Below are 24,251 nucleotides of genomic sequence, written 5' to 3'. Positions count from 1 at the left end.
ATACATTACTAATAATAGTATTTCTAATATTATTTCTGTATATATTAGAATATATTAAAAATATAATATATAATATATTAGAAATAATATATACTATCATATATTAGAAGTATAATACTATTTCTAATACTTTGAATTTATTTTTAATATATTATTAGAAAGTTATATAATACCTTATAACAAAAAACCTTGTAACTACTCTTAAGCTATAGTCAAATGCTTACTCCTCTAAAATCTCACTGATTGATGTTTATCTAAACAATAAATTGTTCTTAACTTAAAAATAGTCCCATCCCTTCATTTCTAGCAGTGACAGTGATGCCTTCCCACATATGTGAATTGTGAGGTTCGCTGCTGTCTTCTAGAAATATTTAGAAATTAGGAGCTTGTAATAATTCTGTAAAATAAATAATGCTGTATTCTTGCTGTTATCTACTTAGAAAGGCACTTTGTGAAGGAATCCATGTGATGGTTGTTTTTGTCTGGATTAGACCTCAGGCCAACAGGGCTTGCTTATATAACAAGAGTTGATTTTTATAAACTGAAAGAGGCAAAGAGCCCAAACACATAATAGAGAGGAGAAAATGCAGCTAGAGGAACTGCTGTTCAAAACACAGAAAATTGGTTTCTTGACCACATGAAAATCTTTAAAATGCAATTAAAAAGTAAACTATTTCACTGAGATGCCATAAAATCTTACAATTTCAATGTCTTTAACACCTAAGTAAAACACATTCTAAATCTCTTCAGTCTCTTTAATATCTTAAACAATGGCTCTAGAAGAAATCAGTCTGTTTTAAATTGAGGAAGACACAAAGTGTGCATGTGTGCTGTCTGCTGTTTCCAGTGGCTGCTGAAGAAATCCATTGCAGTAAAATTCTATATAAGCAAACTTCACATTTGGGTAAAAAACATCTTTTAAAACTGCAGATAAATTATTTTAAAATAGATCAAACATTTACAGTTTATTAATATATCACTGAAATATACAACTTGGTATTGATTAAATAGGTAACAGAGATAGAACTGTAAAAGAAATACTTTTTTAAAGTGTCAGAAATAGGTTCTTGAACTAGTGCTAGTCAATGAATTTATCTGTTCTTTGCAATAAAAGAGTATAAATGCCACAGGTTGCATGGCTAAACCTTTGTAGCCTGATAAATAATCAGAAAAGCATTGCTAAGTTATGGAAGTGGAATCATAGAATAATTACAAACTTGATTGCATTTCATAGGTCTCTGGATGAGTTTGGATGTGAGAAATGAAACTTTCCCATGGCTCTTGTTAAATGGAGTAAGAAGGGCTTCACAATACTCTCGGTGCTGTCACAATCCCATGTTTTTATCCATTTTGGGTCCCCTGGGAGGAAGGTGGAGGCAGCACTTACCACTGTTTTGTCATTAAGGACACGTGTAGGGCAAACCAGAAGTCACAGTGGCTTGTGTCAAAAAAAAAAGAAAAAAAAATGTAACAAAAATTCTATCAGAACATTTCATTTGGGCACATTCCATGGAAGTGTTTTGGGTTTTCATCTCATAATGACATATCCAGCAGTAAACTTTAAGAAGATGCTCAAAAATGCGAGAAAAGGCTTGGTTCTTCCCAAGTTTGTTTTTTGGTTATATATATATATATATATATATATATATATATATATATATACACATACATATATATATACATATATATATACATATATATATGCATGTATATATATATATATGCATGTATATATATATATGCATGTATATATAAATATTAATCTATATATGCATATATAAAGATGTCTGTGTGTGTGTGTGTGTTTGGTCTGGTTTGTTCTAAAATTGGGATGGATTTCTTGAGATAGGGTATGATTTCAGTCTGTGAAGGAAGGAGTCTTCCACACACATCTCTCTATTCATGAACCACTCCTATGAAAGAGAAAAACTGATTTCTCATGACGTGACTCAAGCCAGTCCCATATGGATGAAGCTGACAATATGTGTCTCCAGAGCTCATCCTGCTTCCTTGTGTATGCTACAGAAATGTCAGCTCAAAGCAAAAACTCTCCATCCAGAAGACCTCTTCTCCAGGCACACAGCTTAGCAACCTCCAATAAATCACATTTTTCTCAGCCCAAGACAACTGGAACACCTGGGACATCAACTGCTCCATCCCAGAGCTCTGCACAGCTGCAGCTGAGAGATGAACACTTCTTTTCCTGCTGGCAGCTGCTGTCCCAGGGGAAATCTCCCTAAATCTCACTTTCCTCAAAGACTTCCTCGGTGGTCTCTGCAGTGGTGACCTCTCCCTCGCTGCTGTCAGACATGCTCATCTGGGGAGGGCCTGCCTTGGCCCCTGGGCTCTGCCTCTTCTGCAGCTGCAGCTCCCAGGGCTCGCTCACCTCCAGGCACAAGTGGTGCCTGCTGCTGAGGGGCTGCTTTTTCCTTTTCTGCGAACATTTCCTGAGGTATTTGATGTTTTCCCCTAGAAAGCAGAGCTTGCAGCCCAAGGGATCTGCCAGCAGGAAACGGGACCACTGCTTCTGCAGCTCTGCTTTCACCTGAGGAGAGGAGAAAATAATCATTGGTAATGGCATGCGAGCACCCTGGAGTCCCCTGACACAAACACCAGGTGTAAAATGAGAGGAACTGTGAAGTGCTGAGCTTCCTGCCCCTTTGGGGTTTTGTAGGAGTGAATAGGGGGGTGGGATGGTCAGGATGGGTGGGAACCAGAGATCTCTGAAGCTAGGGCTTGGAATTTGGGGTTTATTGCAAGGGGGAGGGCACGGTTTTAAACTACAGGAAGACAGAATATTTTGCGTTTGAGTCCAAACCTCTGCTAGTTCTTGCTGTTCTCTTCACTCAAAACAATTTTGCAGCTCAAAAGAATGCACACATGCTCTCAATAAGCAGAGCTGGTCAGTGTGTTCGTCCTTCTTGGTGTCATTAATGCATTTTACATTAATACATTTTACTAAAATGAACTAAAATGTACTAAAAGCATTTTACTAAAATGAACTAAAAGCTTCTCTCACAGCATTGTCTTACCTCTCCATTAGCAAAGCAATAGAGAACTGCCACCAAAAAACCCTGTAAGAGAAAGGGAGCGAGAGGAAAAATCAGTGTGCAGGAAATACCCGAGGCTCTAATTTAAAGGTGACAATAATGTTAAAACCATAAATACAAACAGTGCTTCTTAATGTTCAAAAAGGAAACTGGTTGCTGTATTTATTTATTTCTTATTAATTAATGAAGTACCCAGTCATTTGTTTTTGGGCACTTTCTTGGCAAGTGCAGGGCACATTTTGTGCAGATGCTGAAGAATATAAATTATATATGTTTATATAATTTTTAATATATGTATTTATTTATATACATTTAAACATATATTATATAATATATATTATATCCTTTCTATAAATATATATTTACATATATGTATATATATGTATATATAAAATTATGCACATATTTTATTTATAATAATATATATTATTTATGTAATTTAAATATATATATATATATGTAAAATATAATACATTTACAGATTACAAACCCCAGTTTTATCTTCATTTTGCTACCACATAATATTGGGGTTTTATTGGGGTTTTTCCCAAATTGCTGTTATACTGCGACTGCTGCTATTTCCACGTGGTAAAATAAAAAAATGCAGCTTGGTTTCTCATATTATTATCTCTATGCTTGTTTGGGTTCGTGAATTATTCTACTGAGAGCTCATTTGGGTTCATTTTACAAATTATTTCTATATTAAATTATTAGTGTTAGCTCAAAGTTCAGCTATATTGTTATGGCCATGTGGAATTGCTGTTTTTTCTTTGAAACTGATTCAGATAAACACCTTAAAAAACCCTACAGATACAACTTGTTTTAAACCAAAATCCCAAAATTATAATTTCCATTTGCCTCTCTGTGTCTGGGTTTGGTCTCAGGCTAAAGCAGCTTACAGGCTGCATCTCAGCCCCACAGAGATGCAGATTTATTCCCCCTGCTTCAGGAAATTCCCTTTTTTGGTTGTCTAAAAGCATCTGTGACACAAGTTCTGATTAAGAGAATAAATACTCTGAGTCCAAGGCAATATTTATATCACAGCTACAAAGGTGCAATTCAGCTGACAGCATTTGATTGTTCCCACACTCACTTTTTTCCAGAAATATTTCTGCTTTGCTCAGACAAAAGTTTAAAAAGAAATCCTCATACACAGAAGCTTCAACATTTTTCATTATACCTAAAATTAACCAACAGCATTCTGAGCCTGCTGTTAATTTTCCAGCAGTCCTGAATTATTTGGAGTCATTAATTCCTTCAGCATATGTGCAGTTTATCTGCCACACCAGTGGAAACGGGGACAGGAGAAACAGCAAAAAAAATTGCTTTTTCAAAAAAAATTGCTTTTTCATGTATTTTATTTCTATCATTTTTCACCTGGGTTAATGTAGGAAGATATAGTTAATTAGAGTTAATAATAGGTGATATTAATAGGTGTTAATAATAGCTGATATTAGTTAATGGGTATATTAATGATAATGGGTGATATTAATGATAATAAGTTACTATAGAGTTAAAAATAGGTGTTATTAATAGGTGATAATAATAGGTGATATTAGTTAATAATAGGTGATATTAATGATAATAGGTGATTATAGAGTTAATAGGTGATATTAATAGGTGATATTTATGTTTTATATATATATCACATAAATATATAATGTAGTCTCATCTAATATTTAAATATTTAAATAAATTATATTAAATACAAATTTACCAGCTTAAAAAGCAACTTTTTATGCAGAACTTCTCCTGCTCCTGGAAGCCGTTCTCTTTTTTTTGGGGGGTAGAAAGTTCCTGACTGCTGAGTGGTTTGGGGGTTTTTGTTATGGGTACAAACTGTAAATCTGGCCTCACAGGCACCACAAGCAGAAAGAGGATTTAAATTAAACTCCTGAGCCTGGTGAGAAAGGCAGGGGCTCAGCTGCCTGTGAGGCTCCCTGGGCTGGTTTCGGTTTGAAATCCTCTGGGAATCTCCTTTGCTGCTGCAGGGTCAGAGCAGGAGTGACAAGCGCTGTAAAATCCCCCCAGAGGGAGGAAAACTTCACTGATTATTTATATTTGATGTTCACCTCATTAAATCCTGGTTTCTTAAATGCTTACTCATTTTTCTCCCAGTAAATTAATTTTCACACATAGAAAGCTTCCCAGTGTGTTGTGACTTCTCAAACACCCTTTTTCAGAATTATCCCAGTGTGAATGAAAATTATATTAATGATAATGGGTGAAATTAATGATAATAAGTGATTATAGAGTTAAAGAGAATCAGAAATTCAGAATAAATGTTCATTAGCAGAAACACCAATGGGAAAGGACAGATGCACACCTAAACCTCAAATTTGCTCTTCAGTTTTAATGACAATTGGAATGTGATAAATTACTCATCAAATAACTGGGTTCTCTCCACCAGAAACCAGTGGTTTTTTTCCAGAGGGAAACAATTTCCATGCACAAGGGAGCCAAGATGTTTAGATTTCCCCATTTCCTAAAGCAAAGCAGCATCCTACCTACAACAGAACTCCTATTTAGAATTTAATTTTGTGCTCCTTGAAAATGTTTTGAGTTAAACCTTCAGCTGAGGTCCCAGGGATAATTGTTTTTCTTTAACAAAACAGTTTAACTGCCTTTTTAAACTACTGAGAAGATTTACAGACTAAACAAATGTAATTGGGTACAGTTTATGTGCTTTTTGGCTAATCCCTTCATAAATAATGCTGCAGCTAAAAAAGAGAATCTGCAATAAACATTGGCTGAGATCTCTGGGTATTTTTTAATGGAGCTTTGCTTCTAAAGCATGACACGCTGCCAAGCTCATGCATGTTTCTCTAAAAGGAATGAAGTTTGTGTTCTTTAGCAAGGATAAGTAAGCTGGTTTATATATCAGATTTCTTTGCACAAGCCAGTAAATAAAATCTTCACTTAAAATGATTCTGCACTTTTAAAATAACATCTAGGCATTGCAACCTCTCCAAGTAAGGATATTTCTAACCAAGGAACTTATACTCCAACATTAGGGTCCCTTCCAACCCAAATAATCCTGGGATTTTGTGAACACCATGTCAGCAGGCTCCTCGGGGCTGTGGCTCTCCAGGAATTCTCTGCTGTCATTGGGACATTTTCCCCCTCAAGCTGTGGTGTAAATTTTAAATTACAGCCTCAATAACAGTGCCAAAACACTGATGCATACACGCACCAGAGCACAGGTGCATTTATGCAAAGGGAAAAACCCAGGATTATGATAAATTGTGGGGAAAGTGCAGCAAAAAAAGGCTCAGATGGCCTCAGGCTGCAGAAGAGGGCAGCGGTGTCAGAGCAGTGAATTGCTGAGGAGCAGCCACTGGAACCAGAGAGATTCCTGGTGTAGGAGTGCTGGGGGACAGGACGGTGGGGACAGACAGAGATCAGAGATCTCTGCAGCCAGGTCTGGAACTTGGGGTTTATTGCAAAGGGCCTGGGTGCAGGGCCCTGCTGGAATTTGGGGTTTATTGCAAAGGGCCTGGGTGCAGGGGCCTTTTGGGATTTGGGGTTTATTGCAAAGGGCCTGGGTGCAGGGGCCTGCTGGGAGCTGCCAGCCACAGCTCAGAGCAGGCCCCAAAGAGGGAGAGAGAGGGAGAGAGGATGAGAGGGTAAGAGAGAAAAAGCATAAGAGAGTGAAGTTCCCATTACAATACAATAAATCTTCTTCTGTGTTGAATATTCTGATTCTCACTAACCAATCTAGTACAAGATACAAATCCTATAGCATTTCCATACAGCCTACAGGAATCATTATATTCCCATACTGTGTTACATTTTAAACCCTAAAAACTCCTCTTTGGGCCCCTTCTGCCAAGCCAGCAGGGTCTGCTCTGACCCTTGGAGCTGTCTGCAAGCAGAGGGTGTTGTTCCATCAAAAGGGGATTACCTTCAGCTGGCCACACCATTGTTTTCCAGTTGTTCAGTAACTGAGGGATCTCAAAGCTTGCTTTCATTTCAATCTCGCTTATAGTTTCCATATTCTCAAAATCTTTTGCCAGGCAATCATATTTATAAGGCTTTCCTGTTTCATCTTCCCCAACACCTGGGCTTTGCAGCAAAGAAAGATCTGAAAATTGCTGTTCTGGTGCCCCAGGAAGATCAAAGGAGGGAGATGTGGGTAAAGTACAAATTTTCTGGGCAGGTTCATTAGCAGTCTCTCAAAAATTCATTATTTAGCAGGGCTGCAGCACTCCAGACAGACAGACAGATGTTTCTGCCACTGCCCAGTGCTTGGCAAACTGGAGATGGTTCCATGAGGCACAGCCTGTGCATGAGTGGCCATCTGAGAACCACCCTGAGCTCCAGAGCAGCTCACCCTGGGGTCTGGGCTCCTTGGAACTCTTTGGTTATGGAATGTGGCTCCTTGGAACTCTCTTTGGTTGGAATGTGGCTCCTTCACCCCAGTGCTGCAGCTGAGATCCACAGCCACACTCCCTCCCTCTCCTCAGCTTCTTCCTGCTCAAACCAAACTAAGGCAGGGGTGTCACGGACACGTTTTATGAAAAATCCTTTTGCTAGGATTTTTCTCCTGAGAAGCCGAGAGGCCTCAGAAATGAAATTGTAAACAATGGTTATCTGCTGCTGTGGAATGCAACAGGTGCATCTGGGATTGGTCTCATGTGGTTGTTTTTAATTAATGGCCAATCAAAGTCCAGCTGTCTCAGACTCTCTGGTCAGTCACAAGATTTTATTCTCATTCCTTTCAAGCCTTCTGATGAAATCCTTTCTTCTATTCTTTTAGTATAGTTTTAACACATAATTTTCTTTGAATATAATAAATATAATAAAATAATAAATCAGCCTTCTGAAACATGGAGTCAGATCCTCATCTCTTCCCTCATCCTGGGACCCCTGCAAACACCACCACACAGGGGGACTGAAGAGGAGCCAAGTGCCTGAACATTGTAAAACACCCCTGACTGGGTGGGTGAGAAACTTCTTTTCCACCTGCAGATGCTGCTCCATTTTTCTGTCCCATCATGTGAGGGCTCTGACAAATTTTCTCCTAAATCTAACTAAAAATGGATGCAGGTGTACAGAACTTTTGTGAGTGTGCACCTGGCAGTGTCACTTTGCAGGTGAGGTAAACAAACATCCTTTAGGAAAATGGAGCCCAAACCTTGTATTACATTCTCATGGTTATAATTTTGGCTGGGAGTGTTTTAAATGAACCATTTTAATCCTGTTTTCAGAAGTCTGTGATTAGCTGTTGCCTATTATCAGAGAACACCTATTTTTTTTTAATGTCAAACTCCTTTTTTTGGTGTTTGGATCTATCATATTTATTTATGAGTGTTTTATCTTGTTACTGCAATGGTGTATTTAGAGATATTGTAGGTTGGGATATAATATTAAATCAGAATTCACTGTAACTGTGGTGAGCAGCAAATGCAGATGGATCTATGAACCCAAAAACCAATATTTGCAAAACACAAAAACCAATATTTTCAGAACTTACATGAAATGAGCTCATTGTCAGCTGAATGAAAAGTCTTATATGTCTTGATAGTCCTTCCACCTGTTCATCAGTGATGAAGGTAAATACAAATTCGTGGATCCCCAACAATGGAATCAGCACAAGTGTAGATCTTGCCAATCTTAAAAAGAAAATGTTTGATTATTGTATTTTTTTAACATCCTTGGAGCCAAAAATCAAAAGTTCAGAGACAAAGAAATTAATCCAAAATCATGTCCTCAATATTCTGACTTTGAAATGGTAGTAGAAGTTTTGTGATTTTGATAATGTAGGCATATATCTGTGGAAAGTCTAGTTAAGAGGCTTCTGTAAATGAAATGTATTCCATGGCACATCCTGGCCAGAATAAAGTCATTCTGATTCTCTGTCAGGCCAGAAACATAGTGCTAGAGAGTTTTTCTTTTTCTTCCCAAATTTTGGTGACAAAGGGAAAGATGTGTCACAGCAGCAGAGGCACAGGAGTGAGAGGAGATACCTGAGGGCAGAGATCTCAGAAAGAAAAAAAGAAAAACTTCTGTGAAAATGCCCCCAAAACTCAGCACAGGTGCTGAGCTGCCTTTGCTCCCAGATATGGAAATGTCTGGGGAGCTATTCAGAATATCTATTCAGAATATTCAGAATATAGCTATTTCCCATATTCTGGATACCTGTTACTCCTGGAGGTGGTGGGTACATCTTTAGGGGAAGCTGACAAGTTTTTGATGTGACAAAATGTTTAGAAAGGGGCCCGGACTTTGGAGGAATAGACCCTCTGTTAACAAAGTGACGAAATTATTCTTTGTCTACTTAAAAAGAACCAAAAAGCCCAAAAGTTGCTTCCTCAATTTCATTAAAAGACACCTCATAAGTCCTCTAAAACTTCACCTCAGACCTAGAGTTACCCAATTGCTCAGAGGCCAAAAAAGTCCCACCTAAGTAATTCACTAGAAAAAGAAGAGAACAAAAGAAATACCCACTTTTGTAAAGTGGTTTAACAAAAACCTCTTGCCCTGGCTCAGTTTTTCCTCTAAAAAAGTTTTGTTATTTTGCCTTTCATTAAACTTTTTCTGTTTCCAACACTACCTCAAAAACCATCCTACCGATTTCATACCATTCACAGTATCTAAGCTATCTCAAGTGTGATAAATTCAATAAGAGCTCATAAGACCTAACTCAAGGAAAATTTATCAGGACTTCTGTGTCATTTGTTACACACCTGTATTTGTAGTCATGGAAGGTCATTTGCTGAGCTTTCAGTTTGGAAATCAGCATTCTGAGAATTTTTAAGAAGATGACAAAGTTAACCTTGAAGGAAAACACATATGGTTTACTTAGAGCAAATGTTATTACACTCATCAGTTAACAACTAAATAAATGTATAATTGATATTAATCACCTGCAAAATTTGCCAACAAATAACTGGAATGCAGCTGGGCTGAAGTTTGAATACAAGCAGGTTATTGTCACATAATAAATATGCAAAATTGAGTAACTTTGCATTGCCTTATTCAGCCTGGCATATAATTTGATACATTTGATTTACATACATCTTCCACTACAAAATCACATTTCATGTTTTTAACACAGAACCCTGCTTCAACATTTTCTGAACAAAACTTTATCCCTTCTGTCATATTATATGAAAATTGAAATATTATGAAATTATTGAAATATGAAATATGAATTATTGAAATATAAAGTATTATTTTGATATTTCTGTGATAGGAAACTGTGCCTTATTTGTTCCAAAATTTTGAAGGACAAAAATGGCACTAATTACAAAGACCAAAGAGGGGAAAATAATACAGGTTATATAATTCTTACTGCAATGGAAAACAACATTGGTCCTCGGATGATCCACCAGATCCCCATGTGTTCATTTGTTCCCCAGCACCTGGAGAAGAATTTAAAGTATAATTATTTTGATAGGGAAAAAGTAAGTTAGAATGCTCAAATAACTTGTCTATTTATTTCAAAAGGAACTTGGTGAAGTTCAACATTTTCAGGTGGCCCCCAGAAGAAATGGAATAAAACTAGGAAGAGTTTCACCGACAGCTCTGAAGATCTTTTCACATCAATGTTGATAAAGGTTTCCCTGGACCATAAACTTCAGAACTATCCATCAAACTCAGTCTTTGAATCCACAAAACATGACACCAAACCCTCAGAATGGAAAAAATCCTACTTAAATTATCTATCTGAAACTGGAGACTGGAAATGAATGAACTGGGAATTGTGACCATGCTTCTTGATCTGATAAAAAATGTGCATGCAGTTTCCTTGCAGCTGTCTCTTTTTCTCCTCCTTTACCCCTCTGATTTGTCCTATTTCTTCTTGCTAATTAGCCTGAGGTTCTGTAGGATCTTGGCTTGTCATTTAGAATTTATCTGACTCGGTAAGACCATAATTATGGCTTGGATGTTGCTTATTGTCCATGTTGGCGTTGCAAATAAAATTCTCTAGAAACCACAAAGAATAAAGGGAGAACAAAAGATTCCATACATAAAGCACAAATGTGAAAAATGTGTATTTTATGATTGGCTTTTTGCAAATATTAAAATGGATATTATATGTGTTATGTTAGAAAGGGATGCTGTATTAATTTTCTTAAGTAGTGTGTTAAATATAGTTTTGGGTTAAAACCTGAAGAGCTGTCAGGATTCAGAGGAAGAAACTGACACTGACCAGACAGAATCCTGTATTTGAATGGAATTTATGCATCATGTATGAAGTGTATGAATATGCAACAGGCTGTTGCTTTTAAGGGTTAATCCTCTGTTAATGTGTGTCTTTTTTGGGCTTATTTTGCCCAGAAAGAGAAACCCAGACCATCTGTAACTCTTTGTTTCTATTGTCTCATATTATCCTAAATCCTAATTGTCCAAATTTTTATTACTCTAATTATATTACTCTTTTTATAACCACTTTATTACTATTAAACTACTAAAATTCTAAAAACAAGTGATTGGCATTTTTCACAACAAAGTTTATGGGCTGTCACCAAGAGCATCACTCAGAGCAGGAACTGCTGCTTGCTGATGCAAATTTCTCACCAAATATCACTATCTGGTCTGGCCATGAGCTTCCATTAAAAATTACTTTTTCTTTTCTTTAAAAAGTGGCAGTGAATATGAAATAAACTCAAAGTGTAGATGGTAGATTTCCTTTGTAGTGTAGATTTCTTTTTCCAAGGAAAGCACTGGACTCCTCTCCTTACTGACATGACTGACACAAGGTGTGAGTTGTTTTGCTTAAGTGGCTGTTTCTAAATATTAAAATGAATTAATTTGTTCTTCCTATTCATTTAAAAGAAATTTCTTACAATCAGGATTTCATCTTGATTACCCCAACTTTTATCAACAAAATTTCAGCATCCAAAGTTCAGCTTACAAACACCTCAACAGCTGATGCTGTAGGGCAAACTCCCAAAACTGTGACTGTTATGACCACTAGAAGCACACATTTATTATCAGCTATGAATTAAAATATTTCCTATGGACTGAGGTAAAATATCCAGTTTCCTCATGTAAATGGATGAACATTTCAGCAACAGTGAAAGTTCATTTTACTCCTTGCTAAATGCATAAGGAAATCTGAGAATTGCTAAATACATAAGGAAATCTGAGAATTGCCAGTAGGTTATTTTATAATTTTTTAAAGTTTTTTTCTTAATGTAAAAGTACTAAAGGGAACCTTGAAAGTGTAACAAATATCCATATGTGCAGTATAATCTGATAATTTGCTGGTCAGTTTTTCTGTCAGGTACAGCCAAGCAAAAAAAGTCAGGATTCCAAAGAACAATTTATTTAATAACTTACCCAGTGTTCTCCAGTTTGGATCTGCTTATTCCCCATGGGCCCACAAACAGGATTGGAACAACTGAAAAGAAAAGAAGAATCTATTCCAGCCAAGCTTCTAGAAGTAGATTGTTTTCATTCCTTTAAAAAATATCCTCCACTGACTCAGCAAAGCAAAAGAAAATCAGAGCTTGGAGCAGTTGTGGACTCACCCCATCCTATGACAATGTACGTCTGCAGCAGCCTCCTCTCAGAGAGCACCACAGTTATCAACAGCGTGTGCAGATAAATCCCTTCCACCAGCAGCCAGAAGTAATTTGCCCCCACAAAGTAGTGCATGAAAAACTGGGCAGTCCTGCAGATGATTACAATCTGTAGGGATGAGAGAACAGGAGTAAATGTAGATATCCTGATCTGAATGTGAGAGTTTTTACTGGTGAGCTGTTAAAATAATAATTATCTTTAATTATCTTGCAGATAATTTTCCTTGTTAACATGGGTAAACTCTATTCCTGCAACAACATAGAGGAATAGTAAATATTATAATATTTATAAATATTCTATTATTATAGTATTTATAAATATTTATTTATTTATTTTATTTAAGATATAAAAACTAGATAATGTATATAGCTAATATATAATTATTAGAAGTATAATATACAATATAATTGTTTATATAATATATAATTTCTATTATATAGTTATATAGTTATAGAATGTATTATAATATACTATATAGACATACTATATAATAATATAGTATATATTATAATATATCTAATATAATATGCATGTTAGATACAGGTTATAAAATACAGATATTATATTATATTGTCTATATTGTAATATATAGATATAATATCTATATAATAGATATAGATATAGATATATAGGTATAGATATATAGATATATAGATATATAGATATATAGATAATCTATGCCAAATAAACAGAGATTTCTTTCTAAAGGCTACAAGGTGTGAGATGCTTTGCTTAAGTGGCTGTTTCTAAATATTAAAATTAATTAATTTCTTCCTCCTATTCATTTAAAAGAAATCTCTTAAAATTAGAATTTCATCTTGATTACTCCAATTTTCGTCAACAAAATTTCAGCCTCCAAAGCTCAACTTACAAACACCTCAACACTTGATGCTGTAGGGAAAATTCCAAAACTCTAACTGTTATGAGCACTAGAAGCAGACATTTATTATCAGCCATGAATTGACACATTACCTCAGGACTGAGGTATAAAATCCATCCACTTTCATCATTTGGTCTTTTTGAGTAAATATTGTTGTACACAGAGTCTTTAATAAGAACTGCTGCAGCACGCAGGATAAAGGATGCAAATAAATTCATATGGATGTAGTTTCTTGTGCAGTGAAGTTTTCTGGGGGAGAAAAAAATAATTCATGAATCCTCCAGAACATATGTAATTTGCAGAAATAAAATTTTTAAAAATCAACAAAAACCTAGCATAACAACTGTTGCATTCACATTGTTGCCATCCATGGATTCTGCTTAGAAATTGCATTTGTATTGCTCCTTGGAAAAATACAAATTAAACAGAATGGTTTGGGTTGGAAAGGATCTAAGAGCCCATCTCATTCCATCCCCCTGCCATGGGTAAGGACACCTTCCACTAGATCAGGATGTGATCTTAAAACCTTCCAGGCATGGGGCAGTTTGTGTGGATGACCTCACAGTAAAGAATTTTTGCCTAACACCTAATTTAAATCTACCATCTTCAGCTTAAAGCCATTCCCCTTGTCCGATCACTCCATGCCCTTTTCCAAAGCTCATCCCAAGCCTTTTTTTTTTTGTAGCCCCTTCAGGTACTGGAACACTGGAAACTAAATGATAATTTCATTCATAACTAAATGATAACTTCAATTTCATAAGAAAAATAATATGAGTACAGGGCTCTGTACATTTAAAATGCAAGTGAATTTTTACTCACCTGAGTAAAGAAAGTATAAGCAGAGCTAATACCAGTGAGATGAGAGAAAAGTAATATCCTATTGTGTATAACAGCTGTAATGTGGTGAGCAGTTTGTGTTCTTCTTCCTGGGAACAAAGAAGAGAAATGTGTTATGTAGGCAAGGGGGACAGGGCAGAAACAGCTCAGGAACTTTGGGGTCACATTTTTGAATAAATGGAGATACAGGCTTCTCTTTTGGATCTACTCTGTGGGGTTTTCTTGCAAAAAACAGGTCCATTCTGGGAATTTATTTCTGCTGGATCACATTCCTACTTTGTCCTATGTAACTATAAAAAATATATATTGAAAAAGTCAATATTCTTTCAAGGAGCCAGGGCAGGATTTGGATCCCTACTCAGGTTACTAATTGTTGTGGTTACTTATTGTTGTTGCGTTGTCAGGGTTTTTAGGATGAGATGAGAGATGAGAATTGACTCAAAGATCTCAGAAGGTTGATTTATCATCATATAATATCATATCATATCATATTGATATACTAAAACTATACTAAGAAAGAGAAAGGAGACATCAGAATGTTAGACATGAATTATAATAAAAACTCATGACAGACTCAGAGTCTGACACAGCTGGCTGGGATTTGTCATTAATTAAAAACAATTAACATGGAACCAATCAAAGATGCACCTGTTGGTAAGCAACCTCCAAACCACATTCCAAGCAATCAGATAATCGTTGTTTCCATTTCTTTTCTGAGGTTTCTCAGCTTCTCAGGAGAAAAATCCTGGCGAAGGGATTTTTCAGAAAATATAACAATAACACTCTGCACTGCTTTTTGAAATCAGTGTGTGACAAAGACACTTGCACCCTGAGTTTCTCTTTAAATCCAAAGGCTCTCCCAGACTATTCCCAGGTTTCTCCTGCACAAACACCATTTGTAGCCCAAATCAGAGATAACTGAACCTGTGTGTGTGGCCTGGACGCAGCCACTGCCCAGCTGTGTCTGACAATGCTGGGAGCCAGCTCTGCCTGGAGCTATTCAAACAGACTGACTTCTGTCTTGAGTTCAAAGGAAAAATAATAATTATTAAATTAGAGCTGTCTTGAATGTCTTTGAACAACAAATGAGACCTCAGAGGAGGAAGGGAACTACTTATACTGATAGATTATCATAAACATCCTGAGTTGGAAGGTACCCACAAAGATTGTTGAAGTCCAGCTCCTGGCCCTGCACAAATTTCCTTTCAATTTGCCTAATTTAACATCTATTTTTCCTATTTTTTTCCCATTTTAGCTGCTTATGTCTGCCTCTCAACTTTTCAAACTTCCAGCCCAAGGAAAGCATCTCTGAGGGGGCAATGAGATACAGGATGTGTGGCTTTCATAATCCACATTTGGCCTACAGAGCTTTTCTTGGAACCTGTGTCTTTTCCTCACTGATTTTGCTGTTTTTCTTCTTCTACTAAAAGTCCTTCAGAACTAGGACTTTAGCACTGTCTTCCTGCCAGCAGTTTTCTGTAATAATTCCAATTATTAGAGAAATAAAACCAAATCACTCTTGAAGGGGGTCAAAGAGCCCAGTGTGGGTGCAGGAGATTCCAAGCTATTGGTCACTCTGCTCCATGGAAACATTCCAGCAGGTAAAAACCTTGCAGAAATCTCAAGTTATCACCTTGGCTATTTTAATTGTGCCAAAACAAAGCACATGAAACCAAGCTGATTCCTCTGATGTGTGAAGATACTGATTCTGGGTGATTTCCAACAGCTTGGGAGGTTTCAAATAAATAAAACAAACAAATTGCCCATATTATTCAATGAAATAAAACAAATGGAATAAAATTTATTCAATTAAATAGAACAAAACAAGCCCACATTTAGTGCTGGTAGGAAAGCTGGTTAAAGCTTTCAAAGAAATTGTCTGCTGTCACACAAGATGAAATAATATCAAATATTCTGATCCAGAATGGTCAACAAAAACCTTGGAAAACACTCAGAACTAATTAATATTTATTAAATTTGCACAAATAAACGGAAAGTTGGAAATTCATGTCTTTACCATATAAAGAGCTTAGTAAAGATGTAGTAATACACAGAGATACTAAACTAATTATGTTTCATAACCCATCAGTACAGCAGTGTTATTGATAAAGTAAGAAAAGCACTCAGTATTAAAAAGTAAAAACCAGTGGTGATAGTGCTTACCTAAGAGACCTAATTCTGAATTGCATGGCAAAAGGAGTTTGGCTGACAAAGCCCAGCCCCTGGCCTGAGGCAATGTGAGAAATACAGGAAGGAGGGCATTGGATAAGGGTGAATCCTTCAGCCTCTGCCCAGCTAACTTTGAATTAACCAATTAACAGTTCACTAAATGCTGAAAGGCTCAGGAGGGAAGCTGAGCTCTCTGATTTTCACAGGCCAATGTGATTTGCGGAGATGCTGGGATGTTGCTTGCTTGACAAGTTGCAGTGTTTTTCTATTTTATTAGCAGAAAATCAGCCCATGTGAACTCTGGACTCTGAACAGAAAATAACTTGTGGCATCTAAGCAGGAATCCCCTTCTTTAATATTTTCTTTTCTGCTTCTTATAAATAAAATAACAACTTTCCATCTGGTAATTGAAATGAAATCTGAATTCCATGGCAAAAGAAGTTTGCCTGATAAAGTCCAGCCCCTGGCCTGACGCAATGTGAGAAATACAGGAAGGATGGCATTGGATGAGGGTGAATCCTGCAGCCTCCACCCAACTTTGAAATACCAATTAACAGCTCATTAAATGCTGAAAGGCTCAGGAGGGAAGCTGAGCTCTGTGATTTTCACAGACCAATGTGATTTGTGGAAATGCTGGGATGTTGCTTGCTTTACAAGTTGCAGTGTTTTTCTATTTTATTAGCAGAAAATCAGCCCATGTGAACTCTGGACTCTGAACAGAAAATAACTTGTGGCGTCTAAAGCAGGAATCCCCTTCTTTAATATTTTCTGCTTCTTACAAATAAAATAACAGCTTTCCATCTGGTAATTTAAATGAAATCTGAAGATGCTTTGCAGGTATTAAATGGAAATGTTTTGTCAGTTACTCAAGAAAGGATTAGGAAGATTAAAGTTTTCAGCTGTAATATAAAACATACTTACATTTTTTTGGAAATGATTTTTCTCAGAACATTCTGAACTATCCCGCCAAATGTCTGTGGAATTTTCCTTTGTTTGCCAAATCCCTTCATCCAAGCAGACTCTGTATACATGTCCTACACTTCCTGAAAGTAAACAGTTTCAGTTTGAAAGGTCAAAATAGAGATTTCATTTTTCATACTTGTTTGAAAGATTTCTACCTCCACAATCGACTACACCACCCATACTAAAAAAAAGAATAAAACGATTTTTTTTTATCTTTGTCAATATATTTTTTTATATTTACATAGGACAAAGTAGGAATGTGATCCAGCAGAAATAAATTCCCAGGTTGTACCTGTTTTTACAAGAAAACCCACACAGTACATCCAAAAGAGGAGCCTACAGAGATCTCCCTTTATTAATTTTTCCTTAAAGCTCGTGAATGGGTAAATCAAAACTGCACAAGGATGTGATCAGGGAATGATCTTTCTCTGTAATATCTGATGTTGCTGATTTTTCATTTCTGTGCACCTTCAGCAGGTGGGTGAACTGATGAACTTTTCTTGGTTTTCACTGCATTTTCCCAATTGAACTAATTAGGAATTTGCCCACAGCATCAGAGGGAAGATGTGGGGACCCTGGTTGGTGTTTGTTTGATGTTGTCTTCAACAGCTGCCACCTGTTTATTTCTGATCAGACCTGAGCTTTTTCAACCAGTTTTGAGTTGAAATTGTTCAAGGGTGATAGCAACAACCAAAATTTATTGTTTTGCTCAGCTCAGAACTCAGAGAATTGCTTTGTTGTGATGGAGCAGGAGCTCTGTATGAATACAAGACATTGGAAAAAACCTTAAACCATCCATGAAATGTGACCAGAAATCTTGTTTCTGTAGGAATTCAGAAAGGAAAAAAAAGAGTCTCCATTCCATGCAGGCAAGATGCTTTTGTTTATTATGAAGAGCTGGTTTTGTCCTAAGTGGTTGGCAGAAGCAGTTTGTGAAATTAGATAGGAACTTGGTGTCTTAATGCTTATTGGCATAAAAAAGGATATTATTAATTACATCAAATATACTATTATCTAATATATTTAATATATAATATAAAAAACATATTTTAGTGTCACTTTCACATTACCATTTTCCAGCCATGGCAAATATGAAGGACAAGGAACAGAGACATTTCCTGGGGGTGAGTAAGGCCAGCAAACAAACTGATCAAATGTCCCATTGCAGTGTACTCCTGGGGAGAGAAGCAAACAAAAGTTCGGCAAAAAGTTGTGCAGACAACGAGCAATCATGGAAACCACTCTGAGCTGCTCCAGAGTAATGAGATATTGCAGATGAATGTGTATGAGATAAGTTTATTGATTAAAATCACAAGCAGGGCGTGCAGATTCCTCTTGAGGGACAGCTCCAAACTCTGCTCTGTGACAGGGACAGAACCCATGGAATGGCTGGGGCTGCTCCAGGAGAGGTTTGGGTTGGATTTAGGGAAACACAGGAATTTGTTCTTATCCCTGGGCACTGCCCAGGCTCCCCAGGAATTCCAGGGATGCCCAAGGTGGGGTTTTGGGGGTCTAGGCAGGGCCAGGAGCTGCGCTGGGAGATCCTTGGGGTCCCTCCAGCTCAGGTGTTCTGTATTCTGTGATTTCATGATTGTATAACCACAGAGAAAGGAAAATAAACAGGGGAATTCAGGCTAATATTTGTGTCAGGTGAATCGTTCTGCCTTTAGAACTTAGGAACAGACATACAGCAAGACAATATTTGCATATTCATCATTCTTAATAAATTTCTTCATTGCTTAATTCCTTACCACTATCTACAGATGATTCCTGCAGCATTTTCAAGCATTCCTGTTTGTATTTGTTCCATCCAGTAGTGGTTTTTTCCAGCAGAGAACCTTTGGCCTGGGAGTTAAAATACTGTACACGAGAAAAATCAGTTAGAACCTTTTAGTCCCTAATGACAGGTTGCTTTCCATTACAAGAAATTCTACTCTGAAATGAGAGAAATGAGAAATGAGGAGAGGAGAGGAGAGTGGAGGAAAAAATGGTAGGTTAAAAACGTCTTTAACACATGTTGGTTGTCCTGATGTTGTCTGAGATCTATAACCAGAACTATATATGGCTATGAACTTCACCTTTGTTCCTTTAAACCTATGGGTTTTTTTTATTTTAATGAAGAAAAATCATATTTATTTACTTTCAAAACAAGAACAGTGTTCTGGTGTCTAGCTTTTAGGCAGGCTCACTATTTCATGCATGTTTTTACTGTTGTCTGCTCAATACTCTGCTTTTAGTCTCTCATCTCATTTCCAGACATCCACTTTAAGCTTGAGGGAAGCAGAAAAACTAAAATCATTCTTCCGTGGATGGGCTTGCAAGATAAGGAGAGAATATTTACAGCAGCCATGAGAAAGGAATGCATGTTTCCAAAATAAAAAAAAAATAAGCATCTTGACATTTCCCTCCTGCAGGCCCCCAAATCCTGGGAGCCAGGGGAGATTCCTCAGACACTGGTGGGTCAGTGAACCCCGTCTGGAGAGGCAGAGCCCTGGGGATGACGCATTTGTGACAGAGCTGCTGGGCTGGAGGAAGAACACTCCAGTTTCTGATAAACAAATGTGTTAAACGGCCAAAAAATGCAGAGGGAACCTCGCTGTGGCTCCCTGGCAGCTCGTTGGGTTCCATTCCTGGAGAGGAGGAATGTTCCTGAGCTGAGGAACAGTGATGCACAGCCATGGGAATGTTCTGGAAGTGAGGAATTCAGTGATGCACAGCCATGGGAATGTTCTGGAAGTGAGGAATGGCCATGGGAAGTTCCTGGAGCTGAGGATCTCAGTGATGCACACTCATGGGGAAGTTCTGAAAGTGAGGAACTCAATGATACACAGCTATGGAGATGTTCTGGAGCTGAGGAATGGTGATGCACATCCATGGGAATGTTCATGGAAGTGAGGAACAGTTTTACACAGCCATGGGAAGTTTTGGAAGTGAGGAACTCAGTGATGCATAGCCATGGGAATGTTCCTGAGCTGAGGAACTCAGTGATACACAGCCATGGGAATGTTCTGGAAGTGAGGAACTCAGTGATGCATAGCCATGGGAATGTTCCTGAGCTGAGGAACTCAGTGATACACACTCATGGGGAAGTTTACCCAACAAGAGTGAGGAGCAGGTTAGGTCTAAATGACAGTTCCACATCACTTCCTGGTGGAATTGTCCATTTCTTTAAATCTGCAGGCTCAGTCACAGCCAATATCTGGTCACTATTGGTGTAAATTTTTGTGAGATAAATTTGTTTTGGTCACATAGCCAATACCTGATCACTATTGGTGTAAATTTCTGTGAGGTAAATTTGTTTTGGTCACACAGTGACCAAATATGTATATATAATAGTGACCTGGTCACTATTGGTGTAAATATTTGTGAGATGAATTTGTTTTTGTCACATAGCCAATACCTAATCACTACTGATGTAAAGACTTGTGAGATAAATTTGTTATGGTCACACAGCCTTTGGCTGCACTCTGACAGATCCAACTATTGTATTTGTGGGGTGCCCTTGTGGCAGGGAGGAATGATGAATCTGACTCCATGTTCTCAGAAGGTCAATTTATTGTTTTATGATACTATATTATATTAAAGAATACTGCACTAAACTATACTAAAGAGTACTTCTTTACAGAAGGCTAAAAAGATAGTAATGAAAACTCCTGACTCTCTCCAGAGTCCTGACACAGCTTGGCCCTGATTGGCCAAAGGGTGAAAACAACTCACACCAGAATCCAGGGAAACAATCACCTGTGGGTAAACAATCTCCAAACACATTCCAAAGGAACAAAACACAGCCACAGCAGAAGCAAATCAGATAATTATTGTTTTCCTTTTTCTCTGAGGCTTCTCAGCTTCCCAGCAGCAAAGGGATTTTTCCAGAGAATGTGAATGCCACCCCCAACAAATACCTCAAATACCACAACACAGGTTGTGATTACAAATCCCAGGGAAGTTCTATGATGACCCAAGTTTTGGGTTAGGTACAGTGGAAATTCCATGGTAGACATACAAACTTCCATGGACATTTCCCATGATCTCAACCAGTGGAAACACGCAGCCTTTGATCTGTAGCTGCCATTTGGCCACTGCTTTCAAAAACGGAAAATTAAACTCCCATGTCTAAGAAGCTCAGAAAGTCCATGGTGTTTTGCCCTGCACTGGACAGCATTTCAGGTTGTCTGAAGACTTTTTGGTATAAAGGGAACTGCCTCACCCAGCCAGCCTGGCCCCTGCTTGCCCTAAAGTTCACCCATGAGGAAATTTAATCAAAACTCCCTGGAAGTGTCTGGATATTTACTGAGATTGCACCAGGAAGACCCCACTCTTTAGACATTTGTTGGATGCGGAAGAAAATGCTGCCTGAAGCATTCATTTAGGAAATGGATTATATCTGGTTCCAGACCGGTTTGAATTTAAGTTTTTCATGACTGACCACAGTATAGTCAGAATTTCACCTTTTTAATTTTTTATACTAAGCTGGCAGTGAAATGAAATGTTTCTGTTTATTCAGGCTATGCTCTTATGGACAGAGAAAGCCCCTTCAATTTAGGCATAAACTAAAAATAAAAGCTGAAAAATATTTATTAATTCTTTCAGCCCTGATCCAAGTTTATTCTGATGGATATTTTTCTTATCTATAGAGGTTTTTGCTAGAAAATACAGATATAGTGTATTTATGTATTTGATATAGTGTATTTCTGTATTTATGAAAATACAGATACAGTGTATTTATATATTTTTAGTATTTCTGTATTTATGAAAATACAGATATAGTGTATTTATATATTTTTAACAGATTTATGGCTGTTATTCCTTTAAATGTTTCTTTCTTATGAAATAAAATATAATGAAATACAGCACATATTTCTTTAAACAAGTTGCAAGAACCACTATGAAAAATTAATTCACTGTGATTAGTCTAGCAAAGTTTTGATTTCACAGAAGAATTTGGAGATTTTCTCTCAGCATTGATGGAACTAATGCTTTGTCTGAGGTGTCTCACAAATCTGAGTTGTTTCAGTCCTATAAAAAAAAGCTCTATGCAGAGAAGATTTAGATTTGAATTATACAAAAATATTAGGAATATTTTCTTTAAAAATATATATTTTTTTCTCCTGGTAATTTTTTCTTTATAAAATTGTTAGAAACACAAATATTGGCTCTACAGCACAAACAACTGCAAACCCACTTTCTTAGAAACCCAAGAAAATGGGGATTAGGTGAATAGAAATACCTTTTTGCTTTCAGTTTATTGTCCTGAAGCTCATACACTTCATAGAAATGAACCCTAAATATATCTGTGAATTTTATTCAGTTAAATTGAAATTTACCAAATATCAGTAACTGTTTTAAAAATTTATTCAAATCAAGATTGATATTAATAATGAAATAAGAATTACTAAAAACCTACATGAAAATTTCCTTGAAGTGAATTACACTGAGATATTTTCTCATTAAGTACCTAAACCCCTACTATTTATAAGGTAAGTAGGAAGTAAGGGTTTGGAATTTTGTAAAGATTAAGGGGAAAAAATAAAAACAAATTAAAATTAAAATTAAAATAATAAGAATAAAAATGTTTAGTGGATCTGTACAAGAAATAAAGGCAGAAATCTCATACAGATTAATTTGCTTTCTGCATGAACGTGAGGTGCAGAACAAAACCAGACAGATTTCACAAATTGGAGATTCAATGCTCACAAGTCAGTGCCAGAAACAAATCAAAGCTGGGTTTAGAGCAGAGAAAAACCAGTAGAAAATAAACGTGATTCATATAACAGTGTTTTTATCTGATAGGAAAATGGAAAACCAAGTATAATTCAATGCTGATCAATAATGGTATGAAAAGTGATTGTGCAAATCGTTGTAAACATAATTTATTCACTGCATGAATGAGGATTAATAGAATAAAATGGTAATAAATGACTTAGAGAGAGTTCTGATATAAAACTCTACAGTGTTGCAGCCATTATTTCTCGTGGCTAATTAGCAATAAAAAATTAATTGTTATGTCAGAAGGATCTTTGGTACAAAGATGCTTTTTTGTTTGTGGCAGTTAAAATGCTACGTTCTAGGAACTCCCTTTTACAGTGTCCATTATTAATTATTGAATTAGCTTACCTGTTTCACAAGGAACAAGACCATGAGAGAGCTGGCAGAGGTTGGAGCTATCCTGGACCAGAGTCCCATGCTGGAACAGAGAGCAAGAAGTGTCACCATCCCTTTCGGGTAGATTTGTCCCCAATACGCTGCTATTTCACTCTAAAGATCAATTATATTAATTAAAAAATAAAAAATAGAAGTAAAAGTGTCTTCTTTTATGAAAGCCACTGTTCCATGAATGCTCTTTCCAATAAGTGAGGAAATCTCCTGAAATGTTTAGCTTTGCTAGACTCCAACTCCGCTTTGGTTTTTCTGATTAAAGGCAGAGAGAGCTCAGTCTAAACTTCACAAACTCTGCTTACTGCAGCTCCTCCATTAGCCAATAAGGAGGCAGAAAACTATTAAAACATTAAAGGGCTGATCCTGTCCCTTGAAGCACCACAGGAATTTTGCCAGTGATTTTTCCAGAATGCAATCCAGCTCCACAAAAACACAAATACATACATACATACATACATACATACATACATACATATTTATATATCGAAATTCTATTTCTATTTCTATTTCTATTTCTATTTCTATTTATATTTATATTTATTACAAGATTTATTTTATATTTATTCTATATTTTATATTTATAGGTAGAGTTATATTTATATATATACATGTATATTTATACACATATTTATACATATCTCTATATATGTGTATGTTTATCC

The 24,251-nt window shown here is 36.7% G+C and overlaps 2 protein-coding genes across 2 annotated transcripts in view; one reads left to right on the top strand and one right to left on the bottom strand.

Annotated features, from left to right (window-relative positions):
• BLOC1S3 (biogenesis of lysosomal organelles complex 1 subunit 3) overlaps positions 1-24,251 on the top strand; it is a 145,401-nt gene that overhangs the window by 98,006 nt on the left and 23,144 nt on the right. The window lies entirely within an intron of this gene.
• On the bottom strand, positions 1,998-23,646 carry GLP2R (glucagon like peptide 2 receptor). The gene is made up of 13 exons (XM_054278691.1): positions 23,548-23,646; positions 19,185-19,293; positions 18,504-18,608; positions 17,392-17,513; positions 14,284-14,390; positions 13,557-13,713; positions 12,533-12,692; positions 12,342-12,402; positions 10,348-10,417; positions 9,740-9,828; positions 8,527-8,665; positions 3,033-3,074; positions 1,998-2,545 (listed from the first exon to the last, which is right to left on the bottom strand). The coding sequence occupies exons 1-13, from the start codon at positions 23,644-23,646 to the stop codon at positions 2,237-2,239; spliced, it is 1,569 nt and encodes a 522-aa protein (XP_054134666.1). The 3' UTR covers positions 1,998-2,236.

This window comes from Melozone crissalis, unplaced genomic scaffold, assembly GCF_028551555.1.
Source record: "Melozone crissalis strain CALT ecotype California unplaced genomic scaffold, PUWL_Pcris_2 ptg000026l_1, whole genome shotgun sequence".
NCBI classification, from domain to species: Eukaryota; Metazoa; Chordata; class Aves; order Passeriformes; family Passerellidae; genus Melozone; species Melozone crissalis.
The sequence above is the reverse complement of the archived record's forward strand: the minus strand, read 5'-3'. Positions and strand labels throughout refer to the sequence as shown.

What these genes read in the sequence shown, in the direction of transcription:
- GLP2R (XM_054278691.1), bottom strand. Translation starts at nt 23,646, where the DNA reads ATGGTGACACTTCTTGCTCTCTGTTCCAGCATGGGACTCTGGTCCAGG. An exon ending in TTTGCCATGGCTGGAAAATG is followed by an intron (nt 17,514 to 18,503) that starts GTAATGTGAAAG and finishes GTTTACTTTCAG; the next exon opens with GAAGTGTAGGACATGTATAC. An exon ending in TGACAATGAGCTCATTTCAT is followed by an intron (nt 3,075 to 8,526) that starts GTAAGTTCTGAA and finishes TTTCTCTTACAG; the next exon opens with GGTTTTTTGGTGGCAGTTCT.